Source organism: Anticarsia gemmatalis, chromosome 3 (genome assembly GCF_050436995.1).
Source record: "Anticarsia gemmatalis isolate Benzon Research Colony breed Stoneville strain chromosome 3, ilAntGemm2 primary, whole genome shotgun sequence".
Lineage (NCBI taxonomy): Eukaryota > Metazoa > Arthropoda > Insecta > Lepidoptera > Erebidae > Anticarsia > Anticarsia gemmatalis.
The window spans coordinates 8,216,466-8,233,981 of NC_134747.1; the positions used below are offsets into that span (position 1 = coordinate 8,216,466).

The window sequence follows — 17,516 nt, forward strand, 5'->3', positions numbered from 1 at the left end:
ACTATAATAATTATTTTGTAACGTTTGCATTAACGACATCACTTCTTATTTAATGGGATATCGTCACCTTTCACTGCCAGATTTCACGTAAGATTAAGAGGTCAATCTCAGTATCGTTTTGGAATGGAGTAAATAATACCTTAAATTACTTTCAAACGTACGAACTTTAATAGTTGTTGTGAATTTAGTGAAAATCCTTTAAAAGTTAAAAGGTTTAACTTTTCCGCAGTTATCGAGCACTTGTTTCTAGGAACTTGCGCAAACTGATCGCATCGTTTTATACAGATAGGTAAGTTTAAAACTTAAGTAAGCAAAAGATCTAGAAGAAGTGGTTAGAGCGTTGAAGTTAATAATTAGAAGTGTTACACTTGCGGTCTCTACTTTTCCAGACATACCATTTGTCATTTTAATTGGTACTTTAAACATTCCAAATTACGTCATCTGGGTATAAAATGGAACTTTTAAAAAGTTATTTCTAAAATAAAAAAAATCTTTGGTTAGACATTGTTAAGTCGTAACGTAGGTACTGTTCGTTCGAATGATTCAATTCTCTGATATATTTCGGGTGGGCAATCGCACGCTAAGCCTCGGGATCTTTCTTTGTTCGATCTCGTAGTGTAGAACAGTTTCACTAGTTTATTGTCATAGTGGCTGAAGGAGAGCGTATCAGCATTGGGCGTGGCGTCATGAGTAATGGAACTTTGAGCTCGCATGAGGAGGGTCCACTTATGTCACGCGAAATGGTATGATTGATAATACTACCTTCAGTAAAAACACTGCTCTTTTGTAGCGTAACGATGCTATTAATATATTTTATACATAAATATTTATACAGTAACGACGCACACAGTCGCCGTGATATCTTTGTTAGTGACATGGTGGCACAGTCTCTTATTTCGAGATAATCAACAGAAAAAGGGATGAAAGTAATTTGACCATAAATATATTGTGGGTGAGCGTAAATTCATTACAAATACAGGTTAGGTGTACCATGTATGTGTGAAGTCAATAGGTAGGCGCGCGGTCCCGTCGGGTAAATTAGCTAATGTTTAAAGTTTTCAAGGTTTAGTTAATTACTGAGGTTGTAAACGGGCAGCAGTTCGCTCCGATGAGCGGGTAGCTACGTAATGGCTTGTGAAGAAGGGTGTGTAAGAAGCCGTTACACGCAACTTGCTAGCAGTAAATACGACTTTTGAACTAATGCAGTGTTTCGTCAACTCGAAAGGCGAAAGTTATTGTTGTACCATTTGGGGCGAACTTTTCAGTGTTGTGCTCGGCGGGAAAATAAACTTCCTCGAAGTACTTTTATTGTTTCAAAATTGAGTTTGTCAAAACGACCGCGTTGCAAATTCGCCAAGTTGTTGTGTTGACATCATACACTATTGTCAGCCACAAGCATTCAGATATGGTATGCGTCGATATAAAAATATATTAAGTATGATATTCTTATCCAGTGTGTGATCGGTTGTTAGATAAATTTACATATGAAAACTATATTTTCTGCACAATATTTAAATTCTAATAAAGGTATGCTAAACATAGGTAATGTGCTCGGTGGTAGCAGTGGTGTTGCGTTGTTGTGGGCGTTCGTTTCATTACAAAAAGCTAGGTGGAACAGATGAGGCATTCCAGAATGAGATGAAAATATATTTTTAATAAGGTTTTACGAGCAGCCCGATGTAACGTTTCCTTCTTTATTATTTTAAATTATTCATATTGTCTGTCGGATCCTGTCCGTTTTGGCAAACATACATTTCTATTATATTTTAAATCAACATTTTAACTTGTTTCCGAGTTGGTTTATAAGATTTGTTGAAGTGGAATTACGAGAATGTTTAAATTCTTCAACGTAAAAGTACAGCAAAAGTGGTTGAAGCTTCGTTAATTAATGAAGTAGCGCCGTAGCGTCGACGGCGTGAATACTAATAACATGAATTATTGTTCAGCCACAACCATTACACAGCTGTCTGTCCGAAGTGTGAGTGCTTTCACCTGCCTTTGTTTATAATTCTCCCTTCTTTGCCACCCCATGGAATTAACTTTATGCCGCGACTGACATGAAAAAACTTAAAAGTGTAAAGTAATGAGACAAGATTAATATACAGTCCACAGTCGCGTTTGTCAACTCACTCGAAAAGCGGCACACCACGCAAATGACTACAGCGTTGTATTAAGGACATCTCGCGGATTCATTATTAAAACCTGTGAATGAAATAAGAGTAGACCGGCTGCTGACTCGCTGTGGCTATTCAAAGACTCTGCAAAACCAGTTGAAATTAAATTTAAAAGGAATGTTTGTGCTGGCAAAATTGTTCATTAATTTATCCGGAACGTAAAATTTTACACCTTGCAATATCTCGAAGATTTCAGTTAATTTTGTCGAAATTCGCAGTTTACTCGCCGCCGCAGCAGGTGTTAAAATATATAGAACACAACTCGGGTGTCTTCAATTTACCCACTTCCCCACTAGCATTTTCAGCTCACGTGCAATTGTAATGTACTACGAAACTGATATAGCTTAAGTTAAAACGGTTTCCCAACAGAATCCCTGTTGTTTCTTGTAATATCGGAACTGAATAACCATTCACGATCGTTGATATGATAAAAGTATTCTATTTAAATATAACTGCATAAAGATTTACAGGTCAGAAGTAGCTGTAAAGATTCTTCAGAGAGATTGGCTTGTCCCCAAAACAAAATAGTAAATTTTGTTTTGTATATGTTTGTATATTACGAATTTGCAAATGGAAATCTTTTATTCCTGTATGCCCGTAAAAAGAGACATTGTCATATTCATGCCGTGATTTAAGGCATTAATTATGAAATATTATTTTATGTAGTGCACTGCTTTCGTGTTTGGATAAAAGAACTAAAAATCCACATTGAATAAAGTATTTTGTTAAGGTATATTTAAACACTACTATCTCTCAGAAACGTGCCGAGAGCACAAACGTTTACCGCTCATTTCAACTTATTTAATATGTTATATTTAATTCCATAAAATATTCTCCTTATATTTACGTAGTAACTGTTCGCGGAATATGTATATTGTAATGTGGAATTAGAATGTTACACTTGGAAAGCTACCAAAACTGTTTTAAGTATTTATTTACGTAACTTTATTCTACATATTATTATTATGTTCGGTACATACGTATTTTGTGCGAGTAAATTCGGGCGGTATAAAAGCATTTTGCTTTTATTAGAGTTTTCAATGTTCAATTGACGAAACAATGAAATCGCGGAATGCTATCGACGCGACGGTTGGTTTATCTGTTTGTGACATATGTATGTTTGACAAATAGGACGCGAAAAATCTATGGAGAATAAGCTAAACTATTTTTTTCCATTTGAACGCGTTAGTACGTTCTAACAAAGAATCTAAACTCGTATTGTATCCAGAAACTAAAAGCTCTATTCTAAGCTGTACTACAAAAGTTTCCTTTCAGCGTATCATATTTATACGTGTAAGAATTTAAAAAGGGAAGTCGGACGAAACGCGGAAAGCTATTCGCGGCTCGTACTTACAAGCTTTTTAAAACACTTGGCCGAATGTTCTGTAAGCAGGTGTACCAATAAACGGTGTCTTCCCCAGCCTTCAGCTCACGTTCCCGGCAAGTCGTAACAGCAAGGCACTTCGCTTATATGAAATACCGTCTTTATGGTTACTTATTGCTACGAATATGATCGCCATACCGAACATTTATACATTTTTTCTACATTTTTCTCTTGCCAAGACCGGTTTTATCGTACTGTAACCATAAAATACGTAGTTACCACGTATGTAATGTCGCATGCAGTAAATATGTAATAACGTTCGTTTTGTGGTCATCTTGTAATAATATTCAGCACTTTTAAAATCTATTGCTGAGATTTCGGTCTTTATGCTTACAAAGAGATCGGAATGTCGGTCCATTTAGTCGACATGTATCCATCGATTTAAACTGAAGCGTTTCTCTTTTACTCGATCACGTACGCTCTTCTTGTCTACTACGGGTAATATAAAATTAGGAGGTAAAAGGCTGTAACGAGAGAGGATCGCTGTAATGTGGTTGTTAGGATTGGGTAGACTAAGTATACGTCAGATTAATTAGAATTTTTAAAGCGTGCTCTCCATTTAGGAAATGAGTAGAAGTTTAGTTCCGAAATACGTAATTAGTTATTGAACAGGATATGTGAACTTTGGCTGCTTTACATTATGTCGGGCGTGACTCGACAGAGCGACTGATATCATTCTAAGCTTCGTACTAATCCATTGCGCTTAAACACGTGAAATATGAGCAGTTTGTGTATGGATTGTACAGCTAAATTGCCATATTTTGTGTTTAGACTCCAAATCTCTTTACGTGAGCGAACTTAAGTGCCATTACATTACGAACAGCTTCAAACTTTTTAATCTAGTCTTTAGAGGCATGAAGTATTTAAAGACTAGATGTCTTACCACGATATAATCATAGAGGGTATATATAAATAAACAGGTCAGAACACGACATGAAATGTTCACTGTTATATGCTTGTATCTTGCCGTGCGAGTGCCGTGTAGCATGTTTTGTGTCTTCGCTTCCAAGCGTGAAATGTGACAAACTATTCCCTCCGAGTTATTTTTAGTTGAGAATATCAAAGGTAAAAATTGTTAATAAATGCTACTTATTATTTAGTTGCAATATAGTTATTCAATAAAAAAATGTGTGGGTTTGCTGTGCAATACCCCTGGCAAATAAATGATCTGTTATATGGACTAAGATCTACTACATCTGCTAGGAGGTAAAGACAAACCAATGGTAATGATAATGTATAGTCTATTCTCAAATAGTATTGTCGGGCAGCCGCGCTTGTAGGTGATTTATACGTAGGCGTCCAGATGATAAATAGGTAACAATGTAAGTGGTAATTTATAGATATGTGATAAATCAAAACGTGTCTCACCGGGGTACGGGCACGCAAGGTGAACGAATCAATCATGATAAATTATGCTCTTTGTTGGCACTGAATCCTTCATATACTAAAATGTATTCACTACTGGGACATAAAGCCTAGAAAAACACCTTTGATGTCTAAACAAAACATCAGTATGGCTTTTTATAAGATATCGCACGATCGCTAGTGATCTATAAAATACTTCGAGGCATACACAACTTAGTTTTTACTACCAAAACATTCACATGTATACACTTTTTATACTTAGCAGGTTACGAACAGATGAGATTCGTTTTGCTCTATTGGTGCCAAGAGAAAAATGAAATAAAGTTGTTCTGCGGTAGAAATACAAAGAAATAGTTAGTGTTGAGGTCCCTCGCGGCAAATGCCGCCGACAGGTGTGGAGCGTACGGCTAATGTGCGCGTGACTACCCAACAATGACGCAGGGGAAATGATATAACTTTATTTTATATTGTTTTTTCTGTACAAACTTTTGCACTTTTACCACTTTTTGTAGAGTTTAAAAATAACAAAGTTTGACTCGTTTATCTATAGCTTTGGAAACGCGTATAAAAGCAAATTGGGTCACCGCCGCTCTTTTAAATGTTGGCTACCTACAACATGCAGTTCCTTTATACGTTCTATTTGTAGTTAATCGTAATAATTTGTTGGAGTACTTGGAGTGATTCCGCTTAATGCCCTGTTTACTCCTGCGTCACCCAGCACACTTGAACGAAAGCGGACCGAGACCGAAACTAGTAAATAGCGAAACTGTCTGTTTTGAACTGATTTCGGTTGCCTCCGTTCCGCTTGATGTAATTAAAACAAGCTAAAGCTGGCTATTCCAAAGCTTTTCCACGGTATTCGATTTGTTTCTAGTTTGGCTTTAACGTGGTAAAATTGTTATATAACTTCTTTGTTGGTTTTGCATGACTCGCAAATGTGACTTTTGATTATTGCGAGCTAGATGACGTATCTACCTATTTCTGCTGATAACTTGAATAGTAAAATAGAAATAGAATCCGTTGTGAGATAAAACAAGCTAAACTTATTTATTTTTGAGTTATTCTGCAAAATAGATAAATATTTATGAAAATGACGCTCATAAATATAAAAGCTGTTATACAATACTTAGCGAATATTAAGCATACAATTTGCAGGATGCGTTGTTAGGTCGCAAACGTACATAATGACTGGCCTAATTTATTCACATGTTTCACACACTCGATTTCATTCACTTATGAACGACTAAATGAAATATAAAACGAACTAATTTCGTGTAGTGAAAGCGCACAATATTTGTGAAATACGGTGTTGAATATGAACAAAGAGCGGCGCATATTACTTGAACCTTTCACGTAAACAAGCCTGAGTGACGCGGCTTGACGTCAAGTGTTGTGTACCGAGATTGCTACAAATCGCTTCCGGTTATATTGACATTGTTTTTGTGTCGATGTTTCCGTTCACAACTAAAATGCCTCCATATATGTCTGGCGAACTGATATTGGAAACTCTGTTTTATATATTGATATAAAATGTCTGTTAAACTCGTTCTTGTTCGTCTCTCTTATTCGGCTTGAAAATATTTTTTCAGGTAATAAAGTTGATTGACTGTAGTTGCGTATTCAAACTTAATTAATTAAAACTCAACTGATCACAGTCGTTTGTTAAAAGTTCCACACTAATTGTGTTTCCATCATCGCATTATGCTATAGAATAAGTGGCCTGATTTTTTTTACGTAACATACATAATATTACGAGCCCAACTCCAAATGAAATTCTGCGTATTCCGGCACATTTCCCTAAGCCAAAAGATATCAATATGAGTAACGCTGATGCCTTATATCAACAAAAAGAGATAACATGTTGAATAATAGTAATGGCGCGTAACGTAACTATTGACAGATCGCTAGGCCATCTTCGAATCACACTGTACCCGTTTTCCCTCACTTGGCATTTACTTTTCTTGTTTGTCAGCATCTGGCACTCTCTTTGTTTCATTCCCAACTTAACATGGAAATCAAACAATCGCGCTCCCTCCTATCTGTTCCACTCATCTACTTTTTTGGACAGACGTCCTTCTGTTTTTTATTCAGTTTCGTCGTTGTACTTTTGTGTCATTGGATTTGGCCCCTTTACGCATCAGCCGGGCCTCAGATTGTATTTCCTTATTGTTGGTACGTAAGGTGATTTACACGCGAGTTTTTACCACAATTCCACGCCCAGATGGCTTACTTACCCGCTATTTACACAGGGATTTTCCCCTAAATCCGTACTACAATTTTATTCACGGTCATGAATAATTACTTAGCTATAGACGTGCGTGGATGCCGTTACGACGGAATAAAACGTTAGAAGCTTTTTAGTATGTAGGGAAATCTAAGTATTCTAAGTACACCAACCGAGATTATTGAAGCGATTAAAAAAACAATTGCATTTATGTACAGTCGGATGCAATTGCGTCGCATGGCAGGCGATGGTTATTTTCTTAGGCGATTTCGATTATCTTAGCGCAGCGAATCATTAGGGGCCATCCGGAGCTCAGTGGGACATTGCGGATTATGCTTCCTTTCAGTAGCTGCTTCTTACTTCGTCTCTACTAAAATCAATAAATCTATAAGTACATTTTGTTCTGCAAAATGTTATTTCATTTTTAAATGGTTTGTTGGGTATGAAGCAAATGTTCCGTGTTACGACTATCGTGTGGAAATATTGTTTGTCATTGAGCCACGATCTATTTCTGACGAAATGGACGGCTTTCAGAATATGTCTCCCTTTTCTTTTTTTATCTCCAGTCTCTGTTTTGGATATGGAAACGTTTCGGTCGAGGCTTTACGTGATTTTTTAAAAGAAATACTGGCACACTGATTCAAATAACAGTGGACTAGAAATGAAAACCTTGCGTGTTTTTAATCAATAACGTCCTCGTAAAATCAAATTTATTTCATACGTGTTGAAAGCGTGTTTTATTGATGATTGATAATTTTGCAGCAATAATGATCACATTTTGGTAAAATATATGTGGCCTATTTACAACCAACAAATTATGAAAGGCAGAATAAAGGCTATTCAGGTTTGTAATTATTTCAAATAAATGTACCGGTATAAACTAGTGAAATTTCAAAATTATAAACACGCGACATTATAAAATACAGCATGTTCCTTTATATTCTGGTATAGGTGATGTTTAATGAATAACAGCACTTGGTATTATAATAATTTATTATCGTGTTTTGCTCGAGTAAGTACCTACTAGGTCTATAAATAAAGAGTAAGTACTTAAAAGCTAAGAGGAGTGCTTAAATAATACTATTACGAAAAGAGGAATATTAAAATAACCTTCGCTACGAGTGACTGTAATAATTACTTTCTTGACGCTAAATTCCGTTTCGAATTCGACGTTTTGGATAATTTCATTTTACTTTTTATGATCCTATAAATCCACCTGTAAATGAAAGTTTAGTACGATCGAATATTTAGTCTTTAGTTTGGCATATGTTATATGTCTGTTACCTTCATTAAAATTATATGATAGCGTTATTTCAGAATGCGTTTTAGTTGTATTACTATCATTTAAATTGTTTTCTATTAGTTCGCATCCGTTTACGTTCAGTAGAAGATTATTCTTTTGCAAGTCCATGAATATTGCCTTTTAAAACACAGTATTTTGTTCTGTCGCATAAAGAGGTTATATAAAAGCCTTTGCCTTTGAAATACAGCCAACACTGGCCAATTCGCTGAGGCATTCGTAAACTAACATTCCTTATAACGTGTACATACATTACTGGAGGGTTTCCCTAGCTCCCGGATAATATTGCACTTGCATGGTAACGTATAATATAGGCATACATATGCACAACGGTTGTATGTGTAGGAAGGTTTATGTCGAGGTTTATAGCTGTCGGTTCTCAAGAGGCCTTACGATTCAAGAGCTAAATCCTTTCGCTGGTTGAAATTTTTTGTATAATCTCAACATATAGTATGTATCTTCGGGGAGTCGTATCTTTAAAACCCCTCTTAAGCCCGTAGAGCACTCGTGTGGTTGTCTGCTTTCAAACTTATTTACATTGAATAATGCTTATTAGAGTATAAAGAAAATGAGAAGTGTTCGTTAAAGTGTTTCGAAGAAATATGTATCTTTGAGATCAGATGAGAGCTGCCTGGAGTGACAGTGAGGTGACCTCAGCTCCGAGACGTGTTTTTAAGAGTATTTTGCCCGTCTATGTGTCTGAGACGTTACTGGAAACATTATACTTTTTTCCAATATTTAATAATGAGCGATACTTCGCGAATAGGGCCGCACGGATATTACAACGACAATCTGTATATTATAAACAGCGTATGGTAATAGCTTATATTAAATATCTTAATGTACTTACAAAAATATTTCATCAGAGTCCACGTTGCTGGTTTTTTCTTTACGCTAACTTTTGTTTATTGTATTTTTTTCACCGTATTTCTCTTTGTTGTTCAGGTAAGTTCGCAGTTGACTGAACTCGGCCGACGTCGGTAAGTATGTTTATTTAAGTAAATGTGAATCGATTATTTGGCATTAAAGATTTTCGTGAGCGTATTTCGGAGTGTTTTCCAGACTTTGCTTGGGTCGGCTGGTGGCCTCACCAGATGCGGTTCATTGCCCATTACATAGAGTAACTGCTGTTGGATAGCCTCAATTCTGTTACCAACAGCTAAACTGAGGCTAGCATTTTTTCCTATCTTCAGACTCTGTAACGACTTAATGACGATCATAGGTTTTGTCTTTGAAACATGTGGTGTTTAAAAAAAAGAAAGAATGATTGAGCTTCTTATAACACGTGTTAACTACTAATATAATCGACATTTACGTATACGCTATACAGTTGTACTGCGGATTAGGGTGAGCTAATCTTACAGTTATAGTAAATTGATTCTATTTAACTTGTAAGGAACTTAATATCCACATACAAACTATATCGATAGGATGTAGGCTAAGCAATCGCAATCGTCTGCCTAAGGCCTGACCACGTTCACGATGTTTGATCTCAAAGGTGAATCGAACTAAACAACTGCTACGAAATTAGCTACGGCGTAGCAACTACGTAGATACTCTGACGATCAACTTACATATTAAATATTAATTTAGTACAGTCTCGCAGTGAAGAACGTATTTCTAAGAGGCTCTTTCTTTAGTAAATGTGTAATTAACGACTTTCAGCTAATAAGAATATATTAAAAAAAAATAAGTTTATGTCGAAATTAAGGATCAACCATCACGTATTTAAGAATTCGGATACCTTTAAGAGTGAACTAGATATTGCGAGCTATAGTCGAGTTTTGATGAGAATCGTGCCATTCGTTGCCATTATGCATAGCTGAGTACTACGTTCATTGGTTCCGGATACGACAATGTCGCGTATCGATTCCAGCACAGTGTTTATTATAGATAATATTATATTCTGCGTAGAATGCTTCTAAATACAGCACATAACAATTATTTAGAAAGGTCAACAGTTTATTAGTATGCAAATTGCTATAAATCAACTGATATTATAAAGTGGAAAGTTTAGTTTGTATTTCGTTGCGAGCAACCCTCTGAATACGTACAAAGTTTATGTTAAAATGTTTTGTCATTATATTAAATTACTCTACGGTAAACGTATTAATATGGTTATTAATTTCCCAGAGACCTCGAAAGTTGTTGCTTTTCACGTATCGTTTGATATGTATTTTGAACTTTGAGAATTTTGCTATCCAATAAAGATCTGCTCTTTTTTGTATGTCCCAAAAGGCAACCGTAATAAAATATTCATACGATTAAGTTATTAAAAAAATGTGGTACGAGTGTCCTACATCATGACCATTTTAATCTTCATTCGTGCGACCGTAACAAATCACTGAAGTAGACTTATCGGGTCGTCGCCAACAAAAAATGGCTTTGACATCCGACATGGTAACTCGCTTAGGACGTCACGTCTTTATTACGTTTCGTACTAAGTGCGCTAAAGTCTCATGTTGTTTGTTACGTACGACTAACTTGATAAAGTAATTGAATACGGCACATCGGCGCTACATAAACGTTCAATACATCGTGGAGCTTGACAGATATAGTTAGCACAGCCATGTGATTGCCACCATCGATCGTCGTCACTCTATTCCCCGTGTCGTAGCCGTCGAGAGCCAAATTCTGCCTAGTAAGCAGTAAAAATAAATGGCGGCAAACAGGGTTGGGTTGGCAGTGTGTACGTCGAAACGTTAACAGGTCGATTATACGAGGCTATCGAGCGCGTAGGTACTTGAGCGATCCCGGACCACTCCGGCCACGTGCCTAATGACGGGTCACGCATTTAAATAGGCATCCTGTCCAGAATCAATCGCATATTTCTATACATTGCGTACATTTATACGTATGTGAAATTCATTTCTTCATTTCCAACGTTTTATGCAAACTCGCGCTGGATGCGCGGTGCAGCATAGGTGCACTAGCTTATTTGTACTAAAGCGGTACATTATATCTGAGTGCTGAGGTGCTGATTTATTCTGGACATGAATAACACCATTCCTGGTTGTAATGCAGCTATGTGTACGTCGCTACATAGTATTTTACGTCGGTACGCCTTACCTATTCCCGTTTCCAATTGTACCCGTCTAGGTGATGTGAATAAGTAAGCGTGTTGCTTACATTTTGCGGCCATAAAGTCGGTACTTTGATACATAGTGTTTTATAGTACCCACCAACGCCATGTTATGAGAAACCATTTGTTAATGTCGAACGAGATGTTTAATATGTTTTGTAAGTAGTCTAGGCGTGTTGCCAAAATGTTAACAGAATAGAAAACTTATTCTAACAATGCGGACGTAAGTTCTAACTACTTCCTTCGAAGAAGTGCATGCACTTATGTGTGCAATTTTATTCGGTGTAAATAAACTGAAATAGTACATAAAATATTTTAGATACATCATTCTAAACTCCATTGGATGGATTAACTTTTTCATTTCAATTGAACAGTATTTATACAAATATTTTTATAAATAACGGCATCTTTTTAAATATCAGCTTTAAATCAAAATTTACAAAAAAAATGTCGATTCATTTCAAGATAATGAATCGACTTCGGCAATTCATTGTCCGTGGAAAATAATTAACTGGCTGACTCGACACAAATCGAAGCATCCGACGTTGAAAGTCCAAAGATTATGTACACTTATTACTCTCCTGTTTATTATGTTGTCAATTTACTGACAGGTTTTTAAGATATTTATTAATGATTATTATCTTACGTTTAGTTATGTAAATGGATTCACTTGTATAGATTGAGGCTAAACTGCTCGATGACTGATACATTCAAAGCGATCTATCCGCAATCACCTATAATTAAACGCGACTAAAATAGCGGTATGCCACGGGCCTAAAAGGACACGGTTCTTTCCCGGTAATTAATTCAATTTCACCTACATGCGCCTCGGTTGCGATAACACACCTGACCTTTTCAGAGGATGCCACTAATTTGGTTAAATAAGGTATGTCCCTCAGACTATCATCAGATTCCGTTAGTAAGTACATACTTCCTGTTCATAAGTAGACGGTAAGCGCGGCCCGATTTGTTGTACTCGTTTTGTGTTAATTTAAACAAAGCTAACAATCCTTTTAGCGTGTACATTATAATTTGGACGGCGCAAGAGGCGCGGCGAGTTAAGCGCGCGGTCGTCATTGTTTTCAGGCGGTAATTTATATTGTGCTTTAGGAAATTAGTGAGGCGGCGGCGGCCACAGGCTCAGGTGCCACCGCGCGCCATTACCGACCAGATTTACTTTGCAGATCTCGAGCGCCGCAAGACGAATCATTTGTTGCGCAATTATTACACCTCATTAAAAATATATTAACTAACCGAGCCTAATTTAATTTCAATGAACGAATGAATTAACAGTTTCGTGAAACTCTGAACCAATTTAAACATTCATCTGTTTGTGTGTTCGCAGAAGTAGTATTTTTGAATGTAAAGTTAAAACAAATCGTCCAGTCTGATGAATGCTGATTAATTAATTAGTCAATCCTGGCGTGATCGTGTTCTCTTTTATTACTTGTTTAATGTTGGTATCAATTAATTGATATCAAAAACTACCTGCGAGCCGCTCGTACTCCAAATGAACAGTGTTTATTTTGGCGTATTGTATTTTGTGTGAAACTGATTTAATTGTCCCTTTGGTCAAGTTGTTACAGTCGTGTTCTGGGTTCGGCTGTAAGTTTCAATTAAGCGTATGTAATTACCTTGCAGGTAATTTGCATTCAAGTTAAGAACTATGCTGTTTGGCTATACAGTTTAGGTTTAGTAAATATAGCTTACAAAATGTATGATAATACGCTATTTAAATCGTCAGTTATCATAATTATTCCACTAGTCTCAAATGAAGGGACAAAGGATTAGTGAATAACTACTGAATAAATGTACATAAATGATATATTTCACTACGAAATGCAAATGTATATATTGTACCTTTACAACGCCACCATTAAATGTAATTAAATGACTGTCATTGAAAGCCACAAGTGTAAATCTCTTGTTTGCGATTCCATTATTTCGTTGGTTGATTTTTATCCGGGCCGTCGAGGTCCGCACGTACGCTAAACAACGTTCATAAGTCTGCAAAGAGACCTGTGATGACAAAGACTTGTGGTTAGTAAACGAGGTATAAAACTTCATAATGTAATATGTCCACCGTTTGTTTTTGTCGTGTATGACGAGCTCCCGGTTTGCTAAATTTCAGCGTATTTTAATGCGGATCTCTTTTTCCTCTTTTTGCGGTAATGGTGACAGCCCCGAGTTCTCCCCGGCGACCATTTATAACGAGTTTTAATCGCGACACGGAAATTAGTTATATTACGCGTCTATCCACCCGACGACTATATTATATGGTTATTAACTCTGACGAGACTCACGAGCCGGAGGGTATACGCCTAACACAGCTTCGAATGAATCGCGATAATTGACATTTTGATAAAAATTGCTATCAACCTTTTACGAGTATGCCGTCTTTGCAACTGAATATTAAAATCGATAAAATTGCGAACAGAATATGTATAAATTGCAATAACTTGAATAAACGACGTCGATTTTCGGTCCATTTTTCTATAAAATAAACCAGATGTCTTCGGCGCGCGAAAGTAGGTCTCGACTCAATCGAACTGATAAACGGTTGCGAAGAGAACATTCGAGATTGTAATACGTTAAATATGTACGCGTCGATACTACGGAACTGACAATTTGCCACTGGTCAAATGAATGAAACCCAATGTTATTGTGATTAAAATTTTAATGTTTCTTGATTTCGAGCACTGTCTTCACACAGAAAAAGTTGTTTACCTTATTATAAGACGTAGTGGTGAATGTGTAGGTGCCGTAGAAAAAGCTGGTTCCTAAAAATATTTTAGCTTTCGCTTCGAAGTCGAGGTGTACGTTGTAGCGGCCCTGTCAATAGTAAAATTTAAGTTTAAATTATCTCTTGTCATATAATAGTAATGACTCAAGGGATTGTAAACATAGGACGAGGACCTTTGTCCAGCGGCGGAACGTTATGAAATAAGTTTTACTCGTATATGAAATCTTACCTTATTAATCTTGCAATTCTTCGTTAGATTAAATGAATCGATAAGAACTGGCCCCAAAACAAAATGCTCACAAGGTTTGTTTAGTACATAATTCCACAACTTTTTTGTAACGTTATTGTTCGTTGTACTAACTACTATTTTTGCCTGAAAAATTTAAATTAGTGTTTTAAATATGTACGTTCACAGTAAATATTTATGAAAGTTTAATTAAAATACCATTGTAGCCGGACAGTCCCTGGGGAAATCCAGGAAGAATACTACGTCGGACATGTTTTGTGAATTTGCGACTTCGAACTTGCCGCACTCTCCCTGCTTGGGACCCTTGCATATTTCGAACGTTCGCCATACCATCTCGTACGGACCCTACAATTAATGAGTAATTAGCAAATATCCCTTTTTGTCACGCTTTAATAATTACGTTACTTGGCTAAATAAATCATTTTGTTTGTACGAAACAAAATTCTTTGTTATATCAGACTGAATAATGAAGATGAAATAACCAATTTGATTGAAGGAGATAAAATAGCGTGCTTTCCAATATCGTTCCAGAGATTACACTTTTATTCGGAAAATTGCATATTGTTCGGTTTCACAAATCGCTAAATAGACAAAAGCCGGTAGAAGATCGGATTAGACAGTCTATTCTGCTGTGAATTGGTTTATCGGAATTAATGATCATTGAGGTGGACAAATTGAGGGGGAGGAACAGACGCTTCTTTGTCTAAAGTCATAGTTATATATATTATTTAGATCAAACCGATGAAATCGATGGTTTCGGTACTCGTTAGCAACATTTCACCTGAATTGTCACGCGCGGTCAACGCGTCGTTGGCTTAATGCGTTCATGGCCTGTCAAGAAAATAATATATAGGTTTGCAGGCGGCCACCGAGGACGGGAGCCGCGGGGTCGGGGCGCGACCGGCGAGCGCCCGGGCGCGTGCGATACCGCGGCGGCGACGTAAACGTGCCGATGTGCTAATGGCGCACAGATTCGCAAAGTAAACATAATCTTGTGGAAAATCCTCTTAAGTTGATCAGGCACCGTGTGCGATATATTGTTCTAAGTTCTAAGCATACATCAGATAATTGATGGATGTAATTAGGATCTGTGTCACATACTCACGTAATTTTGCATGTCCTTTTGACCTACTCCTGCTACGACAAATAAAAGGAATATGGTAGTGTGTAAGATGCATCGCACTGCTGGTTTACGCGAGTACCGAGCTGACGTTACACATTTCTCACACATCTTGGGCCGGTGAATATTTCTAAACAACTGATTATTTATTGAGATATTACAACAGATCATTGTGATTCTATTTCTGTAATAATTTTGTCATTAAAAACGTAATTTCCGGAGATCTGTGCGATAGTGAGTAATTGGTTTTATGCGCGGATATTGAAAATCTAAATGAGATGTAATCACGATAAGATGAACATTATTTAAGTCGTGTTCTCTTTGTCCTAGAAGATGCATTTGATTTTATTGAACGGTTTGGTTATATGAATGCGTCATGTCAAGAGTCAAGAGGTAGGTAATGTAGTATTAATCGAGAGGAGTCGTTACTGGGGTGAGGTGGCTCGACAATCATTAGTGCATTTTATTTCACGCGCCGCGCTGCGCCGCTCCGTAGGTGGCTTAATGCGTTTCCCCATTACCTGTCACATCCACCATAAACAATCCTTTTAAACTGAACCCGTTATTGTTTTCATATCAGAGTGTTTCATTATTGATGTAAATCCATATCCATGTATAGGATATAATAATGCACGTAATTCTATATGGAATGCTCGAGTTCACAGTAATGAAATTGCACAGACGATTAAAAGCGAATACCCGATACAGTTGTGAGTCGTTTAAAAATATTTCTGGGGATTGGTCACTTTTTTGTATGGGCAATCGCCATAAGTAATAACTTTATGTTCCCACAAGGTAAGTAAGGTTCAGTCTTTTATTTTGTTTTGTCGAGTAGCTTAAATGTCGGTACAATGTATAATAGGAACTAGGAAGGCTGGATGTCATCTTATGCTTCTTGTTAGCGCAGGAATGCATTTTAGGCGCTTAGCCACCTGTTCAAATAAACGTACACTCCATAGGTTACTTTACTGTTTTAATAAACGACTGTTTGATTTATACTGCTCTTAATAAAAATATAATTTAAGATAAAGGGCAAAATGTGTGCGATATAAACACAACAAGCGATCATTACTGGAACGTGTGACTGTCCCAGAAGGTGAGTGACGTTCGCGTTCGTCTGTCACGCGATAGACACACACAACTTACATAGATCACATATTCGGTGTTACCCGCCCTTAAAATGATTAACTATGATTATTTGAGTTTCAATTATAAATAAATTATATTGATAATAAAACGATCTTAAGTTTTGTTTTGCAACACCGTTACTTTGATCAAATATTACCAAAAAATTATCCTTGTACTAAAACTTCGATTGGCTACGCTTTTAACAAAGTTACATATTTTAAGTAAGAATGTAATACAAATAACTAATATCGGCTATAACCCGGTAGCAATATACATATAATATAAGTTAAATGTCTAGTTTGTTCATGCATGTTTAGGCGTACAAAGAATATCTAGCAAGGCAGTAAAGACAAGCGTTCGTAATAGCGTGTTCGAGTAATGAAATGAAGCACTCATGAGTCAAGTACATTTTAGGTGTAGTTACCGGTGGTCAACATCCTCGAACTGTTCTTGTGCAGCGAGCACTGGCTTAGTTGAGTGGTTTGCTCCGCCATTTGTTATACGAAACTAGATACCAGTGAGTGCACTCGGTTCGGCGGCTATATCTGAATCTTCCCGCAGACCCTCGACCTCTCTGTTTGCCAGCTTATGTGGCGATCGTTGGGCTTACTCTAAATTGCAATTAAACGAACTTGCGCTTTTGCTCGCTCGACGGTAGCTTTCTCCATCTATTCTACTGTTTATATTCGCTAGCAGAACAATCATTTTCAGAATAGATAAAACGAATTTCTCTGCATTGAAAACTCTAT

At 36.8% G+C, this 17,516-nt stretch overlaps 2 protein-coding genes across 7 annotated transcripts in view; one reads left to right on the forward strand and one right to left on the reverse strand.

Moving 5' to 3' along the window:
• Nucleotides 1-17,516, forward strand: part of CadN (neural cadherin) — a 260,161-nt gene that overhangs the window by 76,765 nt on the left and 165,880 nt on the right. The gene's annotated exons all lie outside the window — the stretch shown is intronic.
• Nucleotides 14,206-14,872, reverse strand: LOC142987092 (uncharacterized). Its single transcript, XM_076135643.1, has 3 exons — nucleotides 14,718-14,872; nucleotides 14,502-14,645; nucleotides 14,206-14,361 (listed from the first exon to the last, which is right to left on the reverse strand). Exons 1-3 carry the CDS (start codon nucleotides 14,850-14,852, stop codon nucleotides 14,206-14,208), a joined length of 435 nt encoding a protein of 144 aa, XP_075991758.1. The 5' UTR covers nucleotides 14,853-14,872.